Below are 26,229 nucleotides of genomic sequence, written 5' to 3'. Positions count from 1 at the left end.
TATATCGATATCTAGATAGTTTACTATCGGCTGATATATATTTAAATTATATAATATTATTAAATTATATCATGACTAGCTGTGAGTGCCAATAGTTCTCCCATGAAAATCAAGCTGTACTTTATATAATTAGGAGCCTCACAATATATTATGCCATAATACTATACATGTATAAAATCATATAAAATTTGTGTGTGGTTAATCAAACATCTACTTGCTCCTATTATATTATATAATATACACTAGTGAAAGCTGCCGACGTGTATATACCACTTACATAAGTCGTTATATATATATATAGCATGATTTATATATATATTCTCGAAGCTAATATATTTTATACAAGCAGATCAGCCATGATATTAGGAATATGGATCATATTTAATATGGGTTACATTAATTTTGCAGCATATTGATGATATATATGTTGATGTTGATGTTTCTATTATTGCCGTTGCGCTGGTCACTATATAATAATATATATATAGCTTTAAGTTTACTGCGTATTGAAGAAATCCTGGTATGCTATAAATGAACCGAGATTAGACTACATGATGCTTATAAAAATATTTGTTATACTTAATATACGTAACGTCTAATACTGTAGCTTGGGCCCTGTAGGTACTTTCATACAACTTGCAAGTGCAAAAGAGAAGTTAAAAACGGTGAACTATCGGGATTTCACTTCCAAAAGAAATTTTCGAGCATTTTAATTAAATATTGACATGAAAAGATACGTGAGCTCTGTAGAACGTAGATACTACCTATTACAGATAGCTGGTGAGCACTGAGTAGAGCCACAAAAACACAACGCGTAGATTGACAAATGCTCGTCGATCATCATTTTGCTGTCTAAACTTTAAAAGTACCCACTAAGGCCGTAGACGTGACGATCTCATGTTGGAAATCATCCACTTATGGAAGTTCGTAAAGAAGACTTCAAATCGCAAATTAGCATCGAAAAAACCAATATTCCCTACAGGCTACGAACCATAATTTGTTTGGCTTCACTAAAAGTGTTCACTAGACAACCGAGTTGGGAAGAAGAATGTGAAGATAATCGCGAAAACTTGGATTATTCTCCCGGGTCAAGACTCAAGTTATATAAGTCGACGTCTGTGATTGCTTTAAATTTTGATATATTTAAGCTATTTTAATCTCCAGATAATTATTTGTTTCGAACATCAAGCAGCATAAAACCTTATTTAATACAACGTACTACAATCCTTATTTCTTTGAACATCTTAATTGGTACTTACAACTTTTCAAAGTTAAAACAATAAGTTCTGGCGGTAATTTGAAGCTTCTATACAGCAAGCTTGTATGCAAGAGAAGCTTTCGGGGCATTCAGAGGCTCAGAGCTATGCATGAGGCTTTGAGTCTGAGCCCATGAGGCTCTGGTACTTTGCACAGTGACCTAGTGGGCTAGGGATATTAGACAATCCAGTGCAGCTCTCATAAGATTTACCCGGATTACTGTAAGTAATCTTTGTTTTATTTTACCGCTTTAGGCTCCATCATATAATATACGCTGAAGTCTTTTAGCCTATGCATATTGAGTGCAAGCCCGAGACCGCTGAGCCCAGAGGCCCTGTTTAGTTCATATTATGCATCCTCATTGCCCTTCTCTTAACATCTTCATCTGCATGATTGTAGTGAAGATCAGCGCTTTTTGACCCTGAGCCCCGAATGTGCCATAGCTAAAGTCTAAGGCCCTTGCACCTCGGGTGCTTTTTTGGTGGTAAAATAAGGTTTAAGCTTGCATCTTTAGCTATGTTGAGGCTCAATATGCTGCAGATGTCGCTGGCAGGCCTTCCCTAAATGCAATGCTTAGGTTTAAACTTTCCAAGCCATTGATTTTCACTTGCAGTTTTTCTGAAGTACAGAACCTACCAAAACTAAATGTAAATTGCAACAACATGTATGAACCAAAGCCAAAATTTAAAATTAAAAAAAAAAGCACACTGAGGTTGTTACGTATTTTCTTTGACTGGAGCTTTGAGCATTGATTAAAAGAAGGTCAATTATATAAATAATCATCATCACCCATTGATTGACAAAGTTGTTCTTCGTTGAGTTATCATCATCATTACCAACGTTGATTAAATACATCGTGAATATTAAACACACCACAACATTCACATCAGCATATCATTTGTTCACCACGTCAAGTTCTTTTACAACAAGTTCTTTTACATATTTTACACAGTCATACTTAACATAGATTGACCCGTGTTTTAAGGATCATTATCAAACAATATAAAGCAGGGGATAGAAGGATTTCGTTACATTCTTTCTACAACCACCAATCAAACACAGATACTCATTTCATTAATTATCAAGCTGTCAGAATTACACCATTTTTTCTTGACAAGATTGTCTTTCAGATTATTCCTCAGAAATACCAAGTATAAAGAAAGGTCAAACAGAGGGTAAAGAAACACATACACAAGCAAAGTTGTTTCTATTATTCATTGAGCCATCGTCACATCATCACACAACTACATGCAACATCATAAAAAAATGACTTCAGTTGAGGATTATCCATATTCACAAACAATCTTCAAAACATCAAACCCTCCTACAGGAGACTTAGGTTTTGAATTTCCAAGTACAAACAATACATTAGAATATTTCAATTTTCAACATTCACAACCATTAGTTGATAACAGTACCCCATCATTGGGTATCCATGATTCAGCATTAGCCAGTATGGTTCCATTAAATTCAGGTGATTATTCAAACTTCAATCAAGTTCAACCACATGCTTTGTTATCAAGTGCAAGTTATTTAGGGTTAGACAATTCACAAATGACACCTTCATTGGATCCATTAAGTTCTGTTGACACAACTACATCTACATCTACATCAACATCAAACTTGACACCTTTTGATCAAAATTCCCAAATTCCATCATCCGCTACCACTTCAAACTTTCCAACATCTGTTTTTGTTTCAGAAGAATCAGTTTTCCCTCCAGTTGATGCCTTTGCACCACCAAGTATAGGTGCTCAACAACAACAAATGCCACAACCTCAATATCAATTACACCAACAAAGTACACCTCAATTTCAACAACCAGCTTTCTATCCACAACAATCCAACTTTATTCCTCAACAACAATTACAACAACCACAACATTTCCAAAGATCTAGATATTTAAGTGAACCAAACATCATGACTGCAACTAATAATGATTCACCATTTTCTTTATCTCCACAATCAATTACATTTGGATCATCACATGAACAAGCATCAAACTCAAACACAACATTTTATGAATCTGATTCAAACTTGAATAATCCATTATATCCAAGATATAGAGTTATTAGAGGTATTTCATCAGGTGGATCAGCTACAAAACCACCAAGAATCATGACTAGTGCTAATCATCATTATACACCAGTTAACTTAGATATATTAGATGCTAATTTAGAGGAATGCTGTTATCCAAATTGGGATGAAGAAGAAAAATTTGATAAAAGAAGAATTATTAGAGTTGAACGTTATCAAGTTGGATCCAAGATTGTTGCACAATTTTCCATTGTTGGGTCTGCAAAAGAAAACCCAACTCCAAAGAAATCTGAACCAGGTGTTGATGTTGTTGAAGTTTCTTGTTTAGAATGTTACACTAAATCAAGTGAGGATACAGATGCTGAAGAAGATGCTGGATTCACCAATGGATTTGAAAATGATGAAGCAAGAAAGAATTTCTACATCACTAGTGTTGAAGTTATCAAGATTGTTGAATTGTTAATTGGTACTGAAGTTCAAGACCCAGCTGAGCGTCGTCGTGAAAGAGGTCGTATTAGATCAAATTTGGTTCCTTTCTGGTCAAAGAGACCAATTAGTTCAAGAATGTCAAATAACGAATTAAGATCAAATTCAGCTTCACCAAACTCAAGTATGGAATTATCAGATTTTAGAATTGAATTAGCTACAAGAATTATGGCTTATGAAACAAGAAAACCAAGAGGATTTGATAAAGAAGTTCGTATTTTAAAATGGGAAAAATTGATTCCAGCTTTAAGACGTGCTTTACAAAGTTATTATGTTGAAATACCAGATGGTCAAGAAGATTTTTAATTTTAGATGATAAATTCTCGGTATTACCATTTGCATATCAATTCTTTTAATTCTTTACTTCAATAATCATTATTTTCCATACCACTTTCAAGAACTAATCATACTATATTTGGACATACAGGTGTTTTGCTTTTCTATCACGACATATTTTTTACGACGGTACCATTATTATAACAAGGAAATGAGGAGGGTTTTCTTTGGCAATTATTATTAATTTTTATCATAATCCTATTAATACTTGGATATTTTTTTATGAAGTTTTTTTTGCAATAATATTAAGTTTTCGTTTTTGGTTTTTGTTATCTGAATTTTTGTTATAAGTGTTCCACTATATGCTTTTCTCTTATATTATACATCATTTTTTATTATGAATACAATTGATTTGTATCTTTAAATAAATTATATTACAACTTTTAGAAACATAAAATTAAACTTTTCCCATTGTAGAGTATATTAGTGTACAGCAATCATATTGAACGATATATATGTATATACAATTAACTTTTTGACAGCTGATGACAATAATTAATTTAAGCTTCAGACTCTAGACTTTGAGCAATATATAGTAGATCAGCTTATAAAAACAAGTTTGATTATAATAAGAGTCAAGACCCACATATCTGTCTTTAACAATACTTTGTCTTATATATAAGTATATACAATATCATATATAAGTATTGTAACACCAATTAAGTAGTATATACTATATAGTACTACACACTATTTAATAAGCAATCTAACAAAGGCCCCACACGAATCTTGATAGTGAAGATCATCATATTTAAACTTCAAGCTTGTCAGAAACATGGATATGAACAAAGTATATGAAGAGGTTGAAGATTAATTTGGTTTGTGTAACTGGTGCTTGGTGTTTTTGAATTCATTTCACCGGATTCTAGTTACAACGTGCTAATTGATCAATTATATATAAACTGAAAAGCTAGAGCAGAGCCCGTACCACACAGTTCAATTGATTATATTAACAAAACTTGTTGCGATGAGAACAGTACCATTGTTGATAAGCCTTCAACGTCGATTATTGAAGTGTATAGCTCGACTTATATGTACTTACGAAGAGGAAACCGCTCAAAGAATAGCGTTGGGCTTCCACAGAGTTTGAGACACAGTCGTTTGAAACATAGACATCAAATCTTTCAATTATAGGGACCGGCAGATATTTGATGTAATTTTATAAGGCGACTGCTAATTAGACCAAATAATATAGAGTTTGGTAGTATTAAACAGTAAATTAACCAGAAACAGCTTATAACTAATAGTACTGCAATATAAATATGGATAACATAACATATCGCTTCTTCCATGAGATCAGTATAGATTGCTGAAAGTGATCGACGGCTTGTTCATTGATTGTGTTTTGCGTCTGAGACAAACGTCTATTTTTATGTTCTATATAGGTAAGATACTAAGATTACAGACAGCAATTTAACTGAGACCAAAAAGTTTAAGATCAATCGCTATTACCTCTTTGAATAAGTATCGTAATTGACAGGTGTTTTTAGGTTATAGAGGTGATGTATCAGACGTGTGATTGATGAGCTAGCTATCCATCATACAATAGTTGGCCAATGACCATGCTTGAACGGTTAAATACTGAAATATCTGTCTAATATCAGCCCTCATGCTCAACTTCCTATATTGGTTAAGAGTCTAAGGAAATATGGAAACATTGAATTGCTTATAAACGTCTTTCTTGCATTAAGTCGTCTATAGTTGAATAGAACGACGGATCTATACAATATTTAGCAGTATTCACTTTAGAATTAAGCATCAATAATTACCATTTGTTTCTCGAAGACATGATGTTTAAATTCTAAACGTGGGTTTTCATCTTCTAACCGATTTTAGATCCACTCAAGACCTTAAGTACCAAGGGTTAAACACTTCAACATACACTGAATATTCTTTATAAGTAACTCCGTTTAACTCTATTAGGATAAATATTCGGTTCCTTTAATGAAGACTCCAGCTACGTATATTAAATCTCTTCAGTTTAGATGTACGTAATATTTTACAAAAAACGATATGATTCAAGAAGAATTAAAATCGATATTTTGAAGAAGCTATGATTCTTCTATATATTACCCACTATAATTATAAATTCTAGCGGGACGTCGTGTCGACCTTTAATGCTTTCCTTCTAGAAGTCACTGAAGCGGCGAGCCTGGCAGGCAAAAGATCACAGCGCTGGGATGAGAGCCCAGGGGGGCCAAATTATTCCAACAGCTAGGCAGACCAGCTCAAGCCTGGGAGTCGAGACTACGCAGTCGGTGTCTGGCGTCTGGCGCGCACAATATTTTAGCGACTTGGAAGTTGGTATCGAGATTCGAAGGTATGATATTTCGGAGAAATATCCCTTAAAAGTATTGCAAGTGATGAGCATCAAGGGCCCGAAAGATCCTGTTACAACCATTATATATACCTTTATGAAACCAAGTTAAGAACAGGTTTAAGTTATATAATTATATGAAAAATTTATCGTTAAGTCCCAGCAATCAACAAAAAGACATATACATGGGCTAATAAAGCTTGACTGTATGGGTTAGCAAATTATACGCACTTATGTGTAAGTTGAAGTTCGTTGAAACTTGAAACCCGATCTATATATTCACATATAAGTAGGAGAGTACCTTTTTAAGTAAAACTTCAGGACCAAAAGAGCGTAATTCGTCCAATATAACAGATCCCTAAGAATATGTACCTGATACAAAACATTCTGCTATGCAGTATTCAAATAGTAGATTCTATATATCTGTAAAAAGCTATTTAAACTTCGCCAGCTATGCATGTGTAGTGTAGTAGTGTAGTATATACAATTTATTGTACTAACAAAACTATAACCTCAACGTATACTATCATATGATATATATAATATATAAATAGTTATAGTACAGATATAGGATATTAATTATTCAAATATTAATTTGAGATGATAAAGATAACCAATTTTGCACTGGAATAACTAGTTAATTTTTCTTGATCATGGGTCGGTATAGTGAGTACTAAGTAGTACATTGGAGATTTAAGAAAGTGGACGTCAGTAATTATACACGGATCAATATATTTTGAGCATGAAAACGTGGTTCTCGCTGCTCAGCACTACCAACTACTAACGTTGAAAGTTGAAACATCAAACGTTGAGTTCACATGAAGTACTTATATACTACTACGTGTACTAGCGACTCACAAGTCGGGTACGCGCTGATTTCGAAAAGTTTTTGATTACCTGGGCGTCGACTAGTGATGAAGATTTTCAAAAAATTGACAATGTAGGTGCAAGAACTTGCAAGTGAATTTGCATCAACATATATCGGCCAACTTTTTGATCTTGGTGCTGACTAGCTGACTGATTCATCATGAGTAAACCTGTATCTTGGTTAAACGTGAGATCTTGGGTTCTGTTAGGAGCTAGTTACAGCTCATGCTTTTTCATAACTTCCAGTAAAGGGAACAGCTGGTAATTATGAATAACCAATTATTCCAGTGAGATATATACTTTTATATTATATATTCAATATTTAGACGTGGTGACTTGATGATGTTTGAATTACTATATGTTATATACTAACAGCTCTCGAATTTAAGTCTACATTGATTATCAATGAATGCAGATGAGATTCGTTGGTGATTGGCTGGTTTTAAAGTGTAATTATTCTTTGAAATCTGATATTGTTATATTAGAAATTATTCAATATATCGGATGGAGCATATGGATCGTTCGAAAATTGATATATTAATTTATTATATATCAGATCGAATATATAATTGATCAGTGCGATCATCAAGAAACAAGATCCATGGTTATATGTAATTCATGCGTATATATTCATAATTGGAGTCAAGAATCAATCAACCACTCTCGAGGCTCGAGTCAACACGACTCTTTATGGGTACACATATTATACTATAGACTATAGATATACTGTTAAATGAACAGTAACATCGTTCGTAATATCAGCATTAACGCAGCGACGTGATATCTAATCAACAATCATTATATTTAAGTGGTAGTATAGTAAAATCACCGTGTGTTGCAGTTAATATTTATGGAGCTAGTGTTAGTTTATTTAAGCCATATTGTATATGATACAAATTTGCGATACTGTAGCATCAAATATACCAGCAGCTAGAGTAGATGGAGAACAGCTATAACGATAATACGTCATGCTATGTTACAGTATAGTAAATGTGTGAGTAGTATATAGATTAAATCTGTGATAAGTTATAATTACAGAGAGTGAACACTGAACAGTCATGAAGTTTACTGTTTGATATTTATATAGGTTTATATATATGCAGTTTTTGGTCCCTAATTCTAAACGGGCCATATTAATATGGTTCCTAGGCTCCACCTAGATTCTATGTATAAGCGGCCCAGCAGCCTGGCCTGGAGCTGATCGAGTATATGCGACGGAGAGTCCACAGAATTATACCTGAGGTTGCAGAAACAGACGCGTTATGTTAGGTCTCACCGTCTCTCAAGAAACCTAGGTCAAAGTTTCGCGAATTCTCTAAAAATTAAATGCATGGCTTCACCAATTTTTTTTCGCTGCTCAAAAATCAGAGGCTAGAGCAGCGAGCTGAAGTATTTGTTGGAATTTAATTAAGCAGATGCCAGAGCACCTATAATTTTTCTTTCTTTTACGTGTTTGTTTTCCTTTGAGTGAAATTGGATCTAGCGTTTGATCTAAACGTTTTGAAGTGAGACACAAATACAAAAGATACAATACCAAGTACAGTCACTAGTGTTTCTAAACCCTTGAGAAAATTCTTGCCAAAGTGTTATCGCTAACAAAATAAGGTACACATTTTCATAAAAAAATTGATTAAAGTTACAAGTTCTAGTTTTGATTCAAATTTGATCATATTTATTTAGCTGAATTTTGTAACGTACCTTCATTGAAAATAGCTGACAACTTTTGTGATCAAAAAAAAAATAATTCCTCGATCAATTTATTTTCAATTCCAATTTAAAAGGTCAGCCTCACACTTTCAATCTATTAATAAAGCAATAATATAATTAGTGTCTTGAAGTTGACAGGTGAATATGAGTAGTCCAAACGGAACTGATCATTACACCACTGCTGCTGCTAGTACAGAAAAAGTTAGAGGTACTACTACATCAGGGGTCACAACTGCTTTGATCACGAATGGTGTCATTTTTTGTGCTTTTGTTACAGGATTTATTGTGTTGAGATTGAAGTTTTTGAGAATTTATTTACCAAAATCATCATTCAACTTGATTAATGAAGAAAAGAAACCAGAACCCTTACCAAGTGGTATATTTAATTGGATCCCTCCATTGTTGAAAAAGTCTGATAATTTTATCATTAGACAAGCTGGTTTAGATGGTTATTTCTTTCTTAGATATTTGTTCTTCATCTGTACAATAGCATGTGCTGCCATGCTTTTATTTTTCCCAATTCTTCTACCAATAAATGCTACGGGTGGTAATGATGGAGCTGGTTTAGACGCTTTATCTTTTTCCAATGTGAATTCCGATACAAACAGGAATAGATTTTATGCTCATGTGATCATGGCTTGGATTTTTTATTTTGGTGTCTTATACATGATCTATAGAGAGTTGACTTTCTACACTGCCATCAGACAAGCTGTCTTAGCATCACCAAGATATGCTAAAAAGTTATCTTCAAGAGTTGTTTTGTTTCAAACTGTCCCAGAACAATATTTACACGAAGACGAGTTCAAGAAGTTATTTGATGATGTTAAAAAGGTTTGGATTGCTCGTTCCCCAAAGGAATTGACAGGGAAGGTTAAAAAACGTGAAGAATTAGCAAATAAATTGGAAGCTGCTGAAAATAAATTATTGAATGCTGCAATGAAAAAAAAAATTGAAAGCTGAGAAGAAAGGTGAAACTTTGGAATCAAACAACATTTATGATTATGTTCCTGAAAATAAACGACCAACTCATCGTTTGAAATTTTTGATTGGTAAAAAGGTTGATACAATTGATTATGTCAAAGAAGAATTACCAAAGATTAACAAAGAAGTTGTCACATTGCAACAAAATCATAAAGATTTTAAACCATTGAATTCTGTCTTTGTCGAATTTGGCTCTCAATACTCTGCTCAAATGGCTTTTCAATCTGTGACACATCACACAGCGTTACACATGAGTCCTCGTTACATTGGTCTTGAACCAAAGGATATTGTTTGGGGTAATTTGAGAATGTTCTGGTGGGAAAGATTAGCTAGAAAGTTTGGTGCTGTCGCCGTCATGTTTGCTTTGGTTATCTTTTGGGCGTTCCCTGTTGCATTTGTTGGTATGATCTCCAATATTAATTATATCATTAGAAGAGTACCATTTTTAAAGTTTTTAAACAAGTTACCAAAAGATTTATTTGGTATTTTAACCACATTATTACCAACTGTTGCCTTATCATTATTAATGATGTTACTACCTATGTTTATTAGATTCATGGGTAGAGTTTCAGGTGCATCATCAGTCCAACAAGTCGAACTTTTCACGCAACAAACATTTTTTGCATTCCAAGTTATCCAAGTCTTTTTGATTACCACTCTTTCATCTTCTGCTGCATCAACAGCTGCTCAAATCGCTGAAGAGCCAACAAAAGCTATGAATTTATTGTCTGAAAACTTACCAAAAGCTTCGAATTTCTATATTTCGTACATTATTTTACAAGGGTTTTCAGTTGCATCTGGTGCTTTATGTCAAGTTGTTACTTTGGTTTTGTTTTATGTTATGGGTAAAGCATTTGATAATACACCAAGAAAGATGTGGAAAAGATTCACATCATTAGGTCTTATGTCTTGGGGTACAATCTACCCAATCTTCACCAATTTAGCAGTTATAATTTTCAGTTATGCCATAATTTCACCAATAATTTTGTTGTTCGCTACCTTTGCATTTTTTTTGTGTTGGGTCGCTTATCTATATAATCTAACTTATGCGTTCGGTGAAGCTCCTGATGCAAGAGGAATGTATTACCCAAGAGCTTTATTCCAGACTATTGTTGGTGTGTATTTGGGTGAAATTTGTTTATTAGGTTTATTCCTTGTTGCTAAAGCTTGGGGTCCATTGGTTTTACAGGCTATTTGTCTCGGTTTCACTGTTTTTATTCATACCAATTTGAATTCAGCATTTGATCATTTGATGACTGTTGTTCCACTTGATGCTATGAAACCATTAGATGGAAAATCAGATACTCCATCATACAACAGTAAAGCTTATAACAAATTGGTAACTGATAATAAGAGATTTTCAAAAGATTCTCGTTATGCTCCATCACAAAATGATTATACCTCTGTTATGGATACTAAATCACAAAATGGTATACCTCCTTCTTATGAAATGGGTGATTTGAGTAGATTTTCATTGGAAAATGCTCGTCATGGTTCAATAGTTCCATTGTTAGCTGATGGTGATAACAAAATAATTCCACCTGCACCATTATGGAAAAGATTCTTACAACCACATATTTATTTATCATACAAGGTTTGTAAGACTAGAGTTCCAGATATTTACAATTATATGGATCCAGCTGATAATACAGATCCAATATATTTGGAACATGCTTATGATTTCCCAGATGTTACTAAAAGAATGCCTTACTTATGGATTCCTAGGGATCAAATGGGTCTCTCCACTGTGGAAATTGAAAATTTCAAAGGTATCATCGACATCAGTGATGAACGTGCTATGTTCAATAGTGAAGGTCAACCTGTTTGGACAGGTGATCCACCTTCTTATGAAGATTCAGAAGCAGAAGCTGCCGCTGAAAACTCATTCAGAGAAGGAGATAGCGATGAGAAAGAGTGGAACAGGGGTTAAGTGTACGCTACTTGAATGTTAGTTTTTGAATCATTTGTTTTTATTATATAGCCAGTTAACAGGTTGTATTTCGCTCTCATTTTTTGATTTTCTTTTGTTTTAGTCATTACTCATTGGTTCATTTTTTGTTTTCTTTTTGCCCAACTAAATCCTGATTACAACTGATAAATATAAATTTGACCATACTAATAAGGTGAACTTTCGTTCCATTTAATTTTTAATTTTAAATTTACTTCAATTAAGTTGGCTTTTTAATTGTAGATGAAATAATTGATAGTATTAATATTCAATACGTAAATATATTAAAGTAAAACTGTTGCCCTGACGAAGAAACGTCCAAAAAGATAAAGTTTCTCGAAACTTTGATTAATTAGGACTTGATGCACCAATAGTTAAAAGTTTGAGGAGAATTGGAAAATCAATATAATTAGTAACAAATTCACTGTTTCGATTGAGATCACACAGTCAATCATGAAGTCAAACATCCAGTACTGCTTGAAGCTCAGTAAGATGTCAGCTGTTGCAAGATTGAATCAGACGGCCCGTCATATATCCACAGCTGTTGGCTATAATACTGTGACCGAAGGTTCCAAATATTCATCAGATTTTAAAGCCTATTTGCAACTACCAAATGGTGAATTAGGTTCATATTTCCATGATATACCATTGAATTTGAATAAGGAGAAGAAAACTGTTAATGTCATTGTTGAAATTTCAAGATGGAGTAATGCAAAATTTGAGATTAGTAAGAAGAATGCCTTGAACCCTATAACTCAAGATATTAAACTAGGTAACGTTAGATTTGTTAATAACATATTTCCATTTAAAGGTTATATGCATAACTATGGTGCTATACCACAAACATGGGATGATCCAACTATAGTTGATAAAGAGACTGGATTTAGAGGAGATGATGATCCAATTGATATCTGTGAAATTGGTCAAAGAGTTGCAAAACTAGGAGACGTTTTCGAAGCTAAAGTTTTAGGGGCTTTAGCTTTGATTGATGATGGTGAGCTAGACTGGAAAGTTTTTGTAATCGATTCCCGTGACCCTTTGGCTAAAGAAATCAACGATATTGGTGATATTGATGCTAGATTCCCGGGCTTGTTAGAAAGCACTAGAAAATGGTTTAAAGACTACAAGATACCAGATGGTAAACCGGAAAATGAGTTTGGTTTCAATGGTGAGTTTTTGAATGCTGATAAAGCCATTGATGTTATTTCCCATTCAAATGCAGCTTGGAAAAAATTGACTGAAGGTCAATTAGAATATCCAAAACTTCCACATATTGAAAATACCACTTTGAATGGATCACCTGGATTCATCAAAGCCAAAACTGAAGATTTCATTACTCAAAGTGATAATCCAGATGCCGAAATTCCAGAATCTGTTGATAGAGTTTATTTCGTTTGAAGCCTTTAAAGTTCTTAAAAATGTACATAATAATAACAAAATAAAACTTATAAATAATCCATAAATAACCAAGATAATGAATGACGAAAATAATCTAATTATATACCCTGCGCTTGATTTTATGTAGAAACTTAGGTGATCTTTGTTGTTATTGTTGTTATTGTAGTTATATTTCCGAGGGTTAAGACCGGATTTAATTTTAGAAGGGCAAAAAAAAAGAAGATGAGTTTTGTTCAAGAAATGTAAACATCAACAAAGCTTGAAAATAAGCATTTGATACAGAGGAGACCATTATACATTGTCCATCTTAATAGAACTAAGTGATGACGATTGGGAATCTTGGTGCTCTTACAAACTCCAAAGTACCGGATCAGGAGGCCAATTGGTGAGTGGATGAGGATCAGTTTTCTTTCTTTGATCTAACGTATTAACATTATATTAGGACCTTCAGTTTGGCATTGGACGCTCTTAAAAGTCCACATGATTTGGATCGATTGAAGTCATTAGATAAATTCTTGGAAGATAATAAGGAATTTTTATTAGGAGCTTCAATTTTGACTGAAAACATATCTGAAGAATTACCAAAAGCTGAAGATTTTACCATTCGTGGATCATCTTTCAAAGTAACAGAAGCTCAAAAGACATACGCTACAACTATTTCAAACATACTTGGAATAAACAAGAAAGAGGCTTTGAAGATCATTGCTGAAACTTCAAAACGTAATCCAGAAATCAATGATGTTACCAAAACAAAGAAATATTCAAATGAAGAGATCAAAAGAGAGGTCGAACAAAAAAATACAAAGTTATTCATTAGTAGCATTTTGAGAGAAAGACGTACAGCTATCAAATTACTCAGGGTATTAGTTAGCGATAATTCGTTACCAATCATAGAAAAGAAGTTCTCTGAAAAAGTTTTCCAAGATGGAGGTGAATTAATTTCAACTGCTATTTCATCATTAGAAAAATTAACAGATTCCATCACTGAAAACGACTCCAAATACTCTGAAATAATTGCAAGTGAAAATGCTTTAGCTATAATAGAGATCTTGAAGCTTCTAGTTTTTGTGCTGATTGTTGTTTCTACTACATCTTCAAATGTGGTTAAATGGTTTGGTGTACTACAATCAAATGACTTCTTCGCAGTTCTTAAAGAATCTATACCATTTGAATTTTATGAAGAAATAGATGCTTTGAAATCAGTGTTATCATTACTCTTTTTGGGTCTGAACACAAATGATGCTTTGTTCGATCCATTCTCACCATTTATATTAGATTCAGTTGCAGTGAAGAAAATCAACAAAATATTGGTCAACTCACCTGTTGACCCTTTAATAAACTACGCGTGGAGTATATCAATTTATGGTATAGAAGATTCTAAAGCAGGTGAAATATTCGGTGACTCATTTAATGAAATTAATGAATACTTTGCTGTGAAGGCGGCTGAACAGGATGTTTTCAAAGTAATTGAAAAGGTCCATCAAATTTTACATTATGATAATTTATACTCTGCTATTGTTTCATCATTTTTAATAGCTGTTACACCATTCATCAAATTAACAGATAAAACATCACATACATATTTAACAGTATTTAAAGATGCTCCAGATACATTCGTTGAAAAATTATTCACGAATGAAGATACCGAAAGAATTTTGTTTCTAGCAAAAGCCAAGTTTCCTGAAATTATAATACCATATTTAAGGTTATTAACCATTAATGGAGCATTTGCCCATGATGAATTATCAAAATTGTCGACTTATATGCATACAATTTCATCTCAATCTTTAGATTATGAGAATGAACCAGAAACAGACTCTATCGTTTTAAAAAGTGGTCTTTATGTGAATCCTCCTTATGAGCAAAATAAAGATGTTTTGTTATACTTGCCTGATTCAACAAGAGGTAAACTAGTTCCAACAACAGATCCAAAGACAGAAGCTGCTATTTTCCATTATAACTACAATGGTTGGGCTCTTATTGGTCGAGTTTTGCAAAATATTGTCGGCTTTGCTGAAGATGAAGAATTGCTTTTAACAATTTTAGAACTTATTGGGAATACAATTAGCTCAGTTGATCTTGATACTAGTGTTGATATTTTTGAAAGCTTATCCTCATTTGTTGATAATGGTGATATTGTTGAAATCATCCTCAAATTATTTGAACAGTCTTTACACCAAAAACACACTCCTGCTTTAAAACTGATTGTTGATATCCTAATTGGTCTAGTCAATAATTTCCCTCAAATAGTGTGGTCTCATTTGGCTCGCTCTGATTTACTAGAACATGGTGGAAGAGGTGGACTTATTGCCACAATTTTGGGAAGTATAGAAACAGTAAACGGTGAATATGACTTCACTATTGCATTGTTGAAACTTTATAATGAACTTGTCTCCAATGCATTATCATTTCCAGAAGATTACACCACCCAAAGGAATGAAATATTACCGAAATTCACATCACACGCTATTCAAATTTTTGAAAACTTCATTTATTGGAATTATAAAATCAGCTCCCAAAAATTTCAGATTGGTACATTGATTATTGATACTTTCTCCAGACTACTCTATTCAGTCTATGGTATTGACCCAGATTCAGATATTAAGAGTAAAGTCACCAAGGTACTCGCACAACCAGCAGAAAAAGTTATCAAGTCTTTCACCAACTCATTCCCAGATGTTAGAACTATTAAACCTATACTTGCTGCTTTAAACTTCTTGGTGCAAACCCCAGGAACATTTGATACTTCAGGAAGTGTTGGTTTTTGGTATGATCAATGGGTTAGAAACTCTTTAGTGTTCTCAAAATTGGTTCTTTCTATCAGATCAGTTATTGGAAGCACTCCTTCAACTTTGGAAAAGTCATTATTCGCAGAAGCACCTGCACTTATAGATGCTTACAGCCAACATACAGATTTAAGAGGTGATATTTTACAACTTTTAACGCAACTAGTAAGTGCTTCATGGCCTGCTGATCCTCCATCATTACTATCTCACTTGGGTGAACATCATACTAGCGTTCTATTAGCATCTATTTCATCAGATTTAGAACTTAAATATGACGATTTCAAAGTGAAAAAATATTTATATGATTTTTTTTCTGCTGTTATTGAAGGTAATCAAAAAGGGTTATCAATGATATTTTTGAATGGTCGTGATATCCGTGACACAGAGAAGAAACAAAAGACAGTTTTAGGCATATTGAAAAATAATGTCACACACTTAGATTATTATCCAGAATCTTTAAGTATTCACTTAGTTGAAGCAATTGCCCATGCTTTCAACTCTTGGTCATCTAAAAAGGAAGAATCAGATGTGGAGTTCATTACAACCTTAGTGAATAAATTAAAGGACTTCCAAGCTACAAACTCTGAAACTCGAGATGAGCGTGAAATTATCCAAAATTGTTATAAGTATATGTTGAATTCAAGAGTTGCAGAAATCTGTGCACTATTTATTTTCACCTCAAAAGAAGAAAAATCAGCTCGTCCAATCACTGATTTATTAAGTGGGTCAACTATCGTGGAATTAATAAAACCATTATATCAACCTTTTGGCTACCGTGTGTCACTTCATGAAAACTTGAATCGTAATTTTGAAGATAAATGGCCAACTTATTCATTGAAGCAATTCATCCGCTCACCATTAGCAAATTCTACAAGATACGGGGAAAATGCTGTTTATGACTTGAGGTTATTGGATGATATTTTAGGTCTGAATGAATATTGGGCAGGAAGTGAAAACAGTTCAGGTTACAGAGGTGAAGTGATTTCTGCTAGTTTGAACCTTCAATACGTTTCTTCTCAAATAAGTGCTGCTAAATCATGGGGTGCTCTTTTGACTGCATATGTTAAGAAATATAAAAGTACTAGCTCATTTGTTGAAATAATCAAGAAGCTTTTGCAAGCAAATATAGATGAAGGTGCTAAAGTCCCAATATTTGAGGAAGTATATCGTGTTCGTATCGAACTCTCATTCTTCTTCTTGTACTCCATTACCAGCTCCAGAAAACTTGAAGAAAAGGAAATTACAGATATTTTGAGTTTGACTTTGCAGCTTGTGACCTCTGCAGATGTTGACTTTTTGGGAAGTATTTTAATGAACAAATCAGATATATATAGACCTTTATTGAGAATCATCTCCAGTCTTTTGACAGCTGCTAAAAATAACACAAAAATTGTTGAGAATTTATCTACTGATTTATTGAACTTCTTTGAAATTGTTATTGCTAAAGGTACCTCAGTTATTTTGGGAAACGTTCAAGCTGAAATAAAGACACCAGAAATTGGTGGAAAAGTTGAAGATTTATATTTGATTATATCTCTTTATAAAGGTTTGATCGCTTCGAAACCACCAACCAGTTTCACAACAAAATTATCTACTATATTGGTTGATTTTGGAACCTTAAAAGCCATCTTGAATGTTTATTCTAGTTCTCATTTGTTGAAAATCAATAATGAACCATTATTTGCTGATTTAACTTTAACATTCATGCTTGAACTTGCATCTGTCGACTCGATAGCTGAACAATTAATTTCGAGTGGATTGTTTTCAACATTAATTCAAAGTCCAATTTCATTAGTCATACAAGAAGGTAACATTACAGTCCAATCAGCACCAAGATATCACAACATATGGAGTAATGGGTTATTGGCAATTATTTTGATATTATTGAGTAACTTTGGTGCTAGATTATTACCTGAAATATTGGTTTTTGTCAACTATTTTGCTAAACAAATTACATCAACTTTACAAAGCTGGTCACAAGATTCATTGGCCATTACAGTTCCTGCTTTACAAGAAACTGAGCAAATTATTATTTTACAAAAAGTTTTAAAAGTGTTGTCCCGTGATTATGGAATGAATTTGAACAATATGCAACAACAATCTACAGAAATTATTCCAGAGCTTGATTCAAAAAGAGGAAGAAAAACTCTTTCAGATGCATTTACACACCTATTAGCACATCCAAAGTTTTTAACATCCAGAATAATACCTACTACACTTGAAGAACAAAGATCATTTGAAGGTGAAGATAAAATTAGAACTCCACTTGTTGAGCAACTTGCTTCTCAAATCAGTGAACTCAAACAATCATTATTAGATTAACTAATGTGATTTTGTATATTATTATAAAGAAAGATCATAAAAGTAATATATGACGATCATTTTTTTCCTGACAAAAACATAGCTCTAAAATCATCATTAGAGCGCGATGTAGTCTCTGGTAATTGTTGATTAGAATCATTAGATTCAACTTTTGGTTTTGAGGTAGAGAGGACTGCAGGTCTTGTGGATTTTGGTTTTCTTCTCAAAGAAGAAGGGACTAGAGATCTTTGAGCTTTATTATTCGTGATTGGTTTAGGCGGAGCTTTGTATGGAGCTAATTTTTTCACAGTACCAACTTTAAGGTTGTAATTCGAGATCCCCGTAGTTTTTCCATTCAATTTCAAAGAAGCACTACCAGCAGTCCTAGAGTCTTTGAAAACAACGATTGCACCTCGATGTTCAGGTTCAAGTATCACATCTTCAACCTCACCAGCCTCAGAGCAAATTTTAGAAATATGCGAAGCATTAATTGTATCAGGTAGATCCAAAATGGCAATTGAATTTTCTGAATTTTTGTATTTATCTATTCCGCTTACTTCTTTTGTATGAACTCTTTCAGATTTCTTCTTGGATATTGAGACTTCTATAACACGACCTTCAAATGACACAAGATTGAGATTGAGTGACGATTGTGCTTCTTCTGGCGTTGTAAATGTGACAAAACCATAACCATCATGTTTTTTGTTTTGAGCTTTGCTTTGTTCACTTCTAGGAAGATGAACTCTTTCAACTGTACCAAATTTTGAAAAAAGTTCTTTTAATTTTTCACTTGTTGCTCTATAAAAATCAAGCTTTGCAACATAAACTTCTCTTCCTTCTTCGACAGCCCCCTTTCTAGCTTCTTTTGATTCAGGATTAGATATTTTGACAACAAGATTATAACCATCCTTTTCAAAACCAGATAATTGCTCAACAGCTCTCTGTGCATCTTTAGACTCAAGATACTCGACATAACAGAAACGACGTTGCGAATTAAATTTGAGAGAAGGGAACCTGATACCAGCCAGCTTACCAATTGGAGAGAAAAGAGCATGTATGTCATCCTTTGTACTTGAAGGTGGGAAATTGGCTACCCAAACAACGGTTTGATAAGCCTTTTCAACTTTAAGCTCAGATCCATGGAATCTTTTATGATCTTTTGTTAAAGCTTTGAGTAAAGATTCTTCGTTGGCGAATTCTAACTTAGCATGCATGTATCCTTCATGCTCTATGAGATTTGAATCAGTAATCTCACCACATTCCTTGAAGAAACTGAGAATTTGTTTTTGATTAATTTTGAGTGGAATGTTCTTGACAGAAATTGTTAAGTGTTCACGATCTCTATGTGAATCTGTCTTTTGTTTCTTATTTTGATCAATATCTTCAGCATCTTCAACATCGTCAGCTTTTCTTTTAGCATGAGCCACCTCATCATTATTAACAGCTTCTGGCTCAATAGAATCAACATCATTGATTGCTTGTTGTCTAATTATTTGTAATTCTTGTGATTTCTTATCAATTTTGACAAGCAATGACTTATAACTATCAGAATCACCATGTACTCTTTCATATAATAGTGCTTCCTCAAATATTCTTTCTGGCCAGTCTAGAATGGTTGCTCTATTTATAGCTGCTAACAATATTTTCGAAGCAGATTTTGAATCACCATGTTTCTTTTCAAAATTGTGAGAAAGTAACCAATTTTCTGCTTCTGAAGCAAATTTTCCAGTAATTGATTTTAAAAACTCTCTGCACAAATCAACTTCTTCAACACTTTCTGCAATAGAAACACAAAGTCTTTCAACTGAGTGGTAAACATCTGGACATTTATCAAGGGCGTGATGAAAGAATTTATCAAGATGGTCTAATAACTGTTCAGCAAGATCTATATTTCCATCTTGGACACTCTTTAGTTCATAAACCAGTATGGATATAGCAAGCGCGGACCATTCCTGATAACTTTCAGTGTGTAGAACATTTAATGAATTTATTCTTTTCATAGAGCTTTGATATAAATCAGTATACATCAGATCAGATTGAATATTTTTGAACAGCTCAGAATATGATAGTGGCGATGATGGGAATGATTTAATAAAATTCTTAGCATATGGTATAGTGTCATCTTCAAATGCACCATTTTCATACAAAATAATGAAAAATCTTAGCCAAACTTTGATGTAAGAATCATCTAAGGATTCATCTGCAGCTCTTTGGAAAACAGCTTTGATCGGTTTGAGACTTCTCTGTTTTTTAGGTTTTGAGGCCCAGTAATTCAAGTAGTCAACCCAAAAATCACTTGGATTTTCATAATTTGACTTTTTAAGTTCTAATGCTTCAATTTCCCATTGATCAGGTTTTGTCTTTTCAAACAATTTACTTGCTTTTGACATCTCTGAATTGTAATCTTGATTAAAATATTTTGTTATGAATGAGGAATATGTGGAAAACGTATTTTGAATTGTCTTATGTGGAACTTGAAGTCTTTCTTGGTATAATGCCTTGATGAAGTTTAGTTGGTTTTCATCTGTACCATAATTGCTTTCTAAAAAATTGACAATTTGATCCCAGATTTCATGGCTTCTATCGAAATGGTATTGAATGTTCTTGATGAAAACTTCTTTGATTATGTAGTGATCTGATAACTCATCTGATTTATGATCTAATAAGAATTTGAAATAAAGCTCAAAGACTTTGAAGCTTGGTTGTGTGTCCAGCAGTATACTCAAGATCCCCTTTGTTATCACATTATCCTGGTATTTTTCATCTAGTGCTAGAGCAGAATTAAAGGATTTTTCAATTTGGTCCCCTGAAAGATAGAATAGTTTTGTGTACTCTGTCCAAGCATAGTTGAAGTCATCATTATTTGACATTTTAATAGAATCAAAAAGGTCTATTAGTTTCAAACGTTCATCTTTTTTATATGGATCGCCCTCAACGATTGCCAGTTGCGCTTGTAGCTTCTTGACCGAATCAGAATCCATCTTATCAGTGTAATCTTCTTTAACAAACCAACTAAAGTGGAATTGACACTTCCAATACAAATCGTAATACATTGTTTTGAAGTTTTGACATTTACTACTTATTAATTTCTCCATCGGTAAAGCCACACAGTGATGTGTCGTTTACCAGATGAGCTTTGAATTTTTTTTCTTATTTCCATATAAACTTTTCGGTATAAAAGACTACAAAGAACAGTTGAAAAACTCAGGAAAGTGTCATAGATTTCGATAAAAAATGAACAGTCAAGAATATCTTGAACAATATGGGTGGAAACAAGGTGAAGCTCTGAAAAAAGGGGGTATCAAGAAGCCAATCCTGGTGAAGCACAAGAAAGATAAAAAAGGTATAGGCCATGAAGTTAATGGGTCTGCAGATGCATGGTGGGAAAGACTATTTGATGGTCAGTTGAAGAATTTAGATGTTAATACAGATTCTGATAAAGGTATCAGCTTCAAACAAGAGAAAGTGGTCGCTTCTGCTGTGAGGCAAGCTGATTCCCCATTGTACAGAATGTTTGTAAGAGGTGAAACTTTACAAGGAACAACAGGTAAAGTTAATTTAACAAAGACTGATATAAAACCAGATGGAACCACTGTGGTGATAGATACTATGAAAACTTCATTTAATGACACATCATCTAAAAAGAAATCAAGTAAATCAGACAAAGAGAAAAAATCTAAAGATAAAAAGGTTAAAAAAGATAAGGAATCAAGTAGTAAATCTGAGAAAGAAGTTAAATCAAAGAAAGACAAGGAGGAAAAGAAGGAAAAGAAGGTAAAGAAAGAGAAAAGCTCAAAAAATAAAGACGTAAAGAAGAAAAATAGTAAGTCCAAAAGTAAATCTGAAACTGACTCTGGAGAAGAAGATGTTGGAAGTAGTAGAAGTTCAGATAGTGATAAATCAATAAATAAAGATAAGAAAGATAGAAAAGACAAGAAGTCAAAGAAGGAAAAAAGCACTAAGGAAGAAAAGGATAAATCTCTCGATTCATCTTCCAAGAATTCAAAAGGAAAGAAGAGAAAGAGCTCTGATATTGAAGATACAACACCAAAAACCAAAAAGGTCAAAGCATAATGTGACCCTGTAATAATAAATAATTATATTATTGGAAATAGAGAATTTTAATAGAAGATATAGACGCAAAATATCCACAAATATCGTCTTGTAGATTCAAAAAATAACCTTAAAGTCTTAAAAATTAGTATATTCTCTGCCATTTTGTTCGTGCATGTTTTTGTTTTCGTTCCCGCGAACTGTTCGTTTAAAAACAATAATATCAACAGATCTGACACCATCGAATCTTGTTTCAATCAAACTGTCAGGTTCCCAATTCCATGAACAGGCTCATAGACCCTCAATATAATCACAATGGACGATAGTGAAACCAAAAAAGATTCAAATGGTAATGTTGAAATACGGCAATCTTCATCACAATCCTCAGAATCTCACCCATTCCTAATCACACTAGGAATAATCATAATTGCATTATTTTTCATTAAATATTTATTTTTACTCACTCTGGGAATACTGTTATTTGTTGGCTCAATATTGGCAGTGCTAATATCAGGAGCACATTTCATAAAGATACCCAGACCTTCAACTGATCCAATACGTACAAAATTCACCAGATTATCATTCACAAGAAAAGAAAGATGGAATGATGAAGTAGCACAACTTCAAATTAATCAAGATTTGAAACCACAGGCAAATACTGGACCTTTGACATCAGAGATAGATGGAATCATTGATCTTATACTCAGAGATTTTGTTTCGAGCTGGTTCTCACATATATCTAATGATCAATCATTCCCGTTTCAAGTTAAAGTTCAATTAAAACTAGCATTATCAGAATTGGAAGCTAGAATATACATGATGAATGTTTCAAATTTTTTAATTTTGGAAATATTACCAATTATAACTAATCATTTTTCAAGTTTTGTTGCAGCTGAAGATATTGTTTTAGGTGAACAAAGGAATAAAAATAGAACAAATGATTTAGATGTTAGAGTAGCTAAAGAGTTCATTAAACTACATCCAGCTATATCATTTAAAGACATAGAGAAGCAACCTGAAGTGCGAAGATATTCTAGAGATAAAGTTGGTGGTTTGATTCAATACCTTTTATCAAAAGATGAACAATCTTCATCAACAGTGTTAGTTCTTGTTAGAGAACTTCTTTCTAATGCAGTTTTCGTTCCTGTTATTCAATTATTGTCAGATTCAGATTTCTGGAATCAAACCATTATCAAAGTTGCATCTGCCACATTGAAAGACAGAGTCCAAGTTAGAGAAATAAGAAATGCAATTGATAAACAGTACAAGCGTCCTTCAAATTCATCAATACCAACAATTAGTAAAAATCCATTGTTAGACATCAAAATTACACCAAACATGAGACAACCTGAATTTGAAAAATATTTGAAAGCCATTGGAAAATCAGAATCAGCTTCTATCTTGAAGCAGTTGAAATATTATTATGCAATTCAAATAAGCAGAACTCATAAAATTAGATCAAATTCTGAGAAATTTTTGAAATACCGTAAAAGATTACACCTTGCCAACTCACTTGTTGATAAACAACTTTCAATTTTAAATGACCAATTAGCTGATAATCCTAGAAACTCAGTAATATTAGATCAAGGATTAGATGGGTTTATATCTGGTCTTACACTCTCTCAAGTCTTGAGTAATCCATCTTCATTATCATTTTTTATGGAATTTATGGAGCAACGTTCAAGGACCATTCTATTACAATATTGGTTAACGGTTGATGGTATTAAAGATCCATTAGAAGATCCAAAAGATCCAGATTACGAGGAAGAGTTATCGTCTTCTGTTGATATGACTGGCGCTCAAGATATTGAACAAATTTTTCATCGTTTCTTTGATCAAAGACTTCTTAAAGTTAAAAAAGAGGTATATAATGAAGTGAAAAACTTTGCAGAAGGGCATGAAAGATCACTTAATCAATATATTCAAGTTAGAAAATTCATACTAATGTTACAAGAGGACGTATTCCATAGAATGGAGGAACGTGATTTAGCAGATTTCAAAAATTCAGACTTATTTTTAAAACTTTTATCAAGTGAAGCATTTGAAGAATCATTGGTCAATCAAGTTGATTTTGCGCATGAACCTAGCTTCGATGAATTTGCTGAAGATAGTGGACAAGAAACTCCACCACCAGAATTGATCAGCGAATCACAATATGAGCTAGAAAGTGTATTGACAGATTTAATTGGGTCAAATGATAACTATAAGAGACCATCATTATCTAAAAGTGAATCAACCGATTCATGTAAGAAATTGAATTTGACTCAAAATCTAAGAAATGAAATATTTGGATCTCCACAAGAAGGATTCTTAACTGAAAAACCATTATTTAATGATGACTCTGGTGATGAAGATGATGAAATTAATGATGAAGAAGAATCTGTCTTATCAGATTCAAAATTAGAAGTTGATCCTGATTTTTTCAGTGTATCTCATGATGTGTTGAATCTTAAAGAAGAAATTAGAAAATTTGAAGAAGATATTGAAAGATTGAACAGACAAAGTGATATGTTAGATCCATTGATTTTGAAAGCTGAATTAATCAATAATACTAATGAGTTAAGAATTCTTAAGAAATCCAAAGCAAGTTATCAACGTGAAATTGAATCAAAAGAATTACAAAAACAACAATTAATTTTGGAAGATAATGATAATAGTTTATTCGGTAAGACTTCTGTGAACATCGACTCTTGGGTCAAAGGTACATCTCATGGTAAAGATTATATTTTATATGTTATTGAAATTCAAAAATCATCAACTGGTAAAAATGGTACAGGATGGATTACAGGTAGAAGATTTAGTCAATTTCATAGGTTAAATGAATTATTAAGAAAACGATACCCTGCTGTGGACCAAATACCATTCCCAAAGAAGAAGCTTATATTGAAATTTCAGCAAAAGGCACTTATTGACGAAAGAAGATTTCAATTACAATATTATTTAAGAAAACTTCTAGAAATTGAAGATGTTTGTTGTGATAAAGAATTTAGAAAATTTTTAACAACTCAAGATTATAAAGTTTCATTAGCAGATTCCGAAATTCCAAGTCCAGTACCAAGTGCTAGATCAAGGCTAGAAGATACTGCAAGCAAATTGTATTCAGGATTTTCTAATCCATTAGAGATGTTAAACACAAGAACTGATAGTTCTGAAAATCTTCAAAATGGTGTCAATGATGATGATTCATATAATCAAAATGTTGAAAATGTTGAAGAGATGCAAAAAGAGTTGGATAATTTTGATTCACAAATTACTAGATTAGAATCACAAAAATCATTTATAAAACCAGTAACAGATTTAGTTATAGCATTATTTTCATTAAATAAACCAAATAGTTGGCTAAGAGGTCGTGCAATAATTGTGGTATTACAACAAATTTTCGGTAGTACAATTGAAAAACATATCAAAGATTTGATTAATGGAATGACAACACAAGAAAGAATTATAAGTACAATAGGGATGTTGAGAAATATACTTTGGCCTAATGGGGAATTCATGAAATCAAGTATACCAAGAACTACAAAAGAGAAAAATAAAAGTGTACAAGAAGCTCGTGTATTATTAGAAACTTTAATGATTGATGCATGTTCAAAAATTGTTGGTCAACCTAGTGCGAAAAGTGCAAGTAATAAAATTGGTTCAATGTTACAAAATGATATATTAAATAGATCATTAGTTTATGAAATCTTTGATAAAATATTGGATGAAATATTCCCTGAAATTAATAAATAATTTATGATCCATATTATGCAAAT

At 32.9% G+C, this 26,229-nt stretch overlaps 7 protein-coding genes across 7 annotated transcripts; 6 read left to right on the top strand and 1 right to left on the bottom strand.

Annotated features, from left to right (window-relative positions):
* Positions 1 to 2,523: 2,523 nt before the first annotated feature.
* On the top strand, positions 2,524 to 4,086 carry BN7_4906 (Transposon Ty2-OR1 Gag-Pol polyprotein; the record flags this gene model as incomplete). Its single annotated transcript, XM_011274549.1, has 1 exon — positions 2,524 to 4,086. One exon carries the CDS (start codon positions 2,524 to 2,526, stop codon positions 4,084 to 4,086), a length of 1,563 nt encoding a protein of 520 aa, XP_011272851.1.
* Positions 4,087 to 9,151: 5,065 nt separating this feature from the next.
* RSN1 (Rsn1p) lies at positions 9,152 to 11,918 on the top strand (the record flags this gene model as incomplete). The annotated part of the gene is made up of 2 exons (XM_011274548.1): positions 9,152 to 9,877; positions 10,065 to 11,918. 2 exons carry the CDS (start codon positions 9,152 to 9,154, stop codon positions 11,916 to 11,918), a joined length of 2,580 nt encoding a protein of 859 aa, XP_011272850.1.
* A 471-nt stretch (positions 11,919 to 12,389) lies between these two features.
* On the top strand, positions 12,390 to 13,334 carry PPA2 (inorganic diphosphatase PPA2; the record flags this gene model as incomplete). The annotated part of the gene is made up of 1 exon (XM_011274547.1): positions 12,390 to 13,334. One exon carries the CDS (start codon positions 12,390 to 12,392, stop codon positions 13,332 to 13,334), a length of 945 nt encoding a protein of 314 aa, XP_011272849.1.
* Positions 13,335 to 13,410: 76 nt separating this feature from the next.
* Positions 13,411 to 18,442, top strand: NUP188 (Nup188p; the record flags this gene model as incomplete). Its single annotated transcript, XM_011274546.1, has 2 exons — positions 13,411 to 13,457; positions 13,786 to 18,442. The coding sequence occupies 2 exons, from the start codon at positions 13,411 to 13,413 to the stop codon at positions 18,440 to 18,442; spliced, it is 4,704 nt and encodes a 1,567-aa protein (XP_011272848.1).
* Positions 18,443 to 18,498: 56 nt separating this feature from the next.
* On the bottom strand, positions 18,499 to 21,516 carry PRP24 (U6 snRNP complex subunit PRP24; the record flags this gene model as incomplete). Its single annotated transcript, XM_011274545.1, has 1 exon — positions 18,499 to 21,516. One exon carries the CDS (start codon positions 21,514 to 21,516, stop codon positions 18,499 to 18,501), a length of 3,018 nt encoding a protein of 1,005 aa, XP_011272847.1.
* A 139-nt stretch (positions 21,517 to 21,655) lies between these two features.
* On the top strand, positions 21,656 to 22,495 carry TMA23 (Tma23p; the record flags this gene model as incomplete). The annotated part of the gene is made up of 1 exon (XM_011274544.1): positions 21,656 to 22,495. The coding sequence occupies one exon, from the start codon at positions 21,656 to 21,658 to the stop codon at positions 22,493 to 22,495; it is 840 nt and encodes a 279-aa protein (XP_011272846.1).
* A 294-nt stretch (positions 22,496 to 22,789) lies between these two features.
* Positions 22,790 to 26,206, top strand: MDM1 (Mdm1p; the record flags this gene model as incomplete). Its single annotated transcript, XM_011274543.1, has 1 exon — positions 22,790 to 26,206. One exon carries the CDS (start codon positions 22,790 to 22,792, stop codon positions 26,204 to 26,206), a length of 3,417 nt encoding a protein of 1,138 aa, XP_011272845.1.
* Between the last annotated feature and the right edge of the window lie 23 nt (positions 26,207 to 26,229).

Source organism: Wickerhamomyces ciferrii, contig 00188 (assembly GCF_000313485.1).
Source record: "Wickerhamomyces ciferrii WGS project CAIF00000000 data, strain NRRL Y-1031 F-60-10, contig 00188, whole genome shotgun sequence".
Classification (NCBI taxonomy): domain Eukaryota; kingdom Fungi; phylum Ascomycota; class Saccharomycetes; order Phaffomycetales; family Wickerhamomycetaceae; genus Hansenula; species Hansenula ciferrii.
This window is presented reverse-complemented; position numbering and strand designations above follow the sequence as displayed.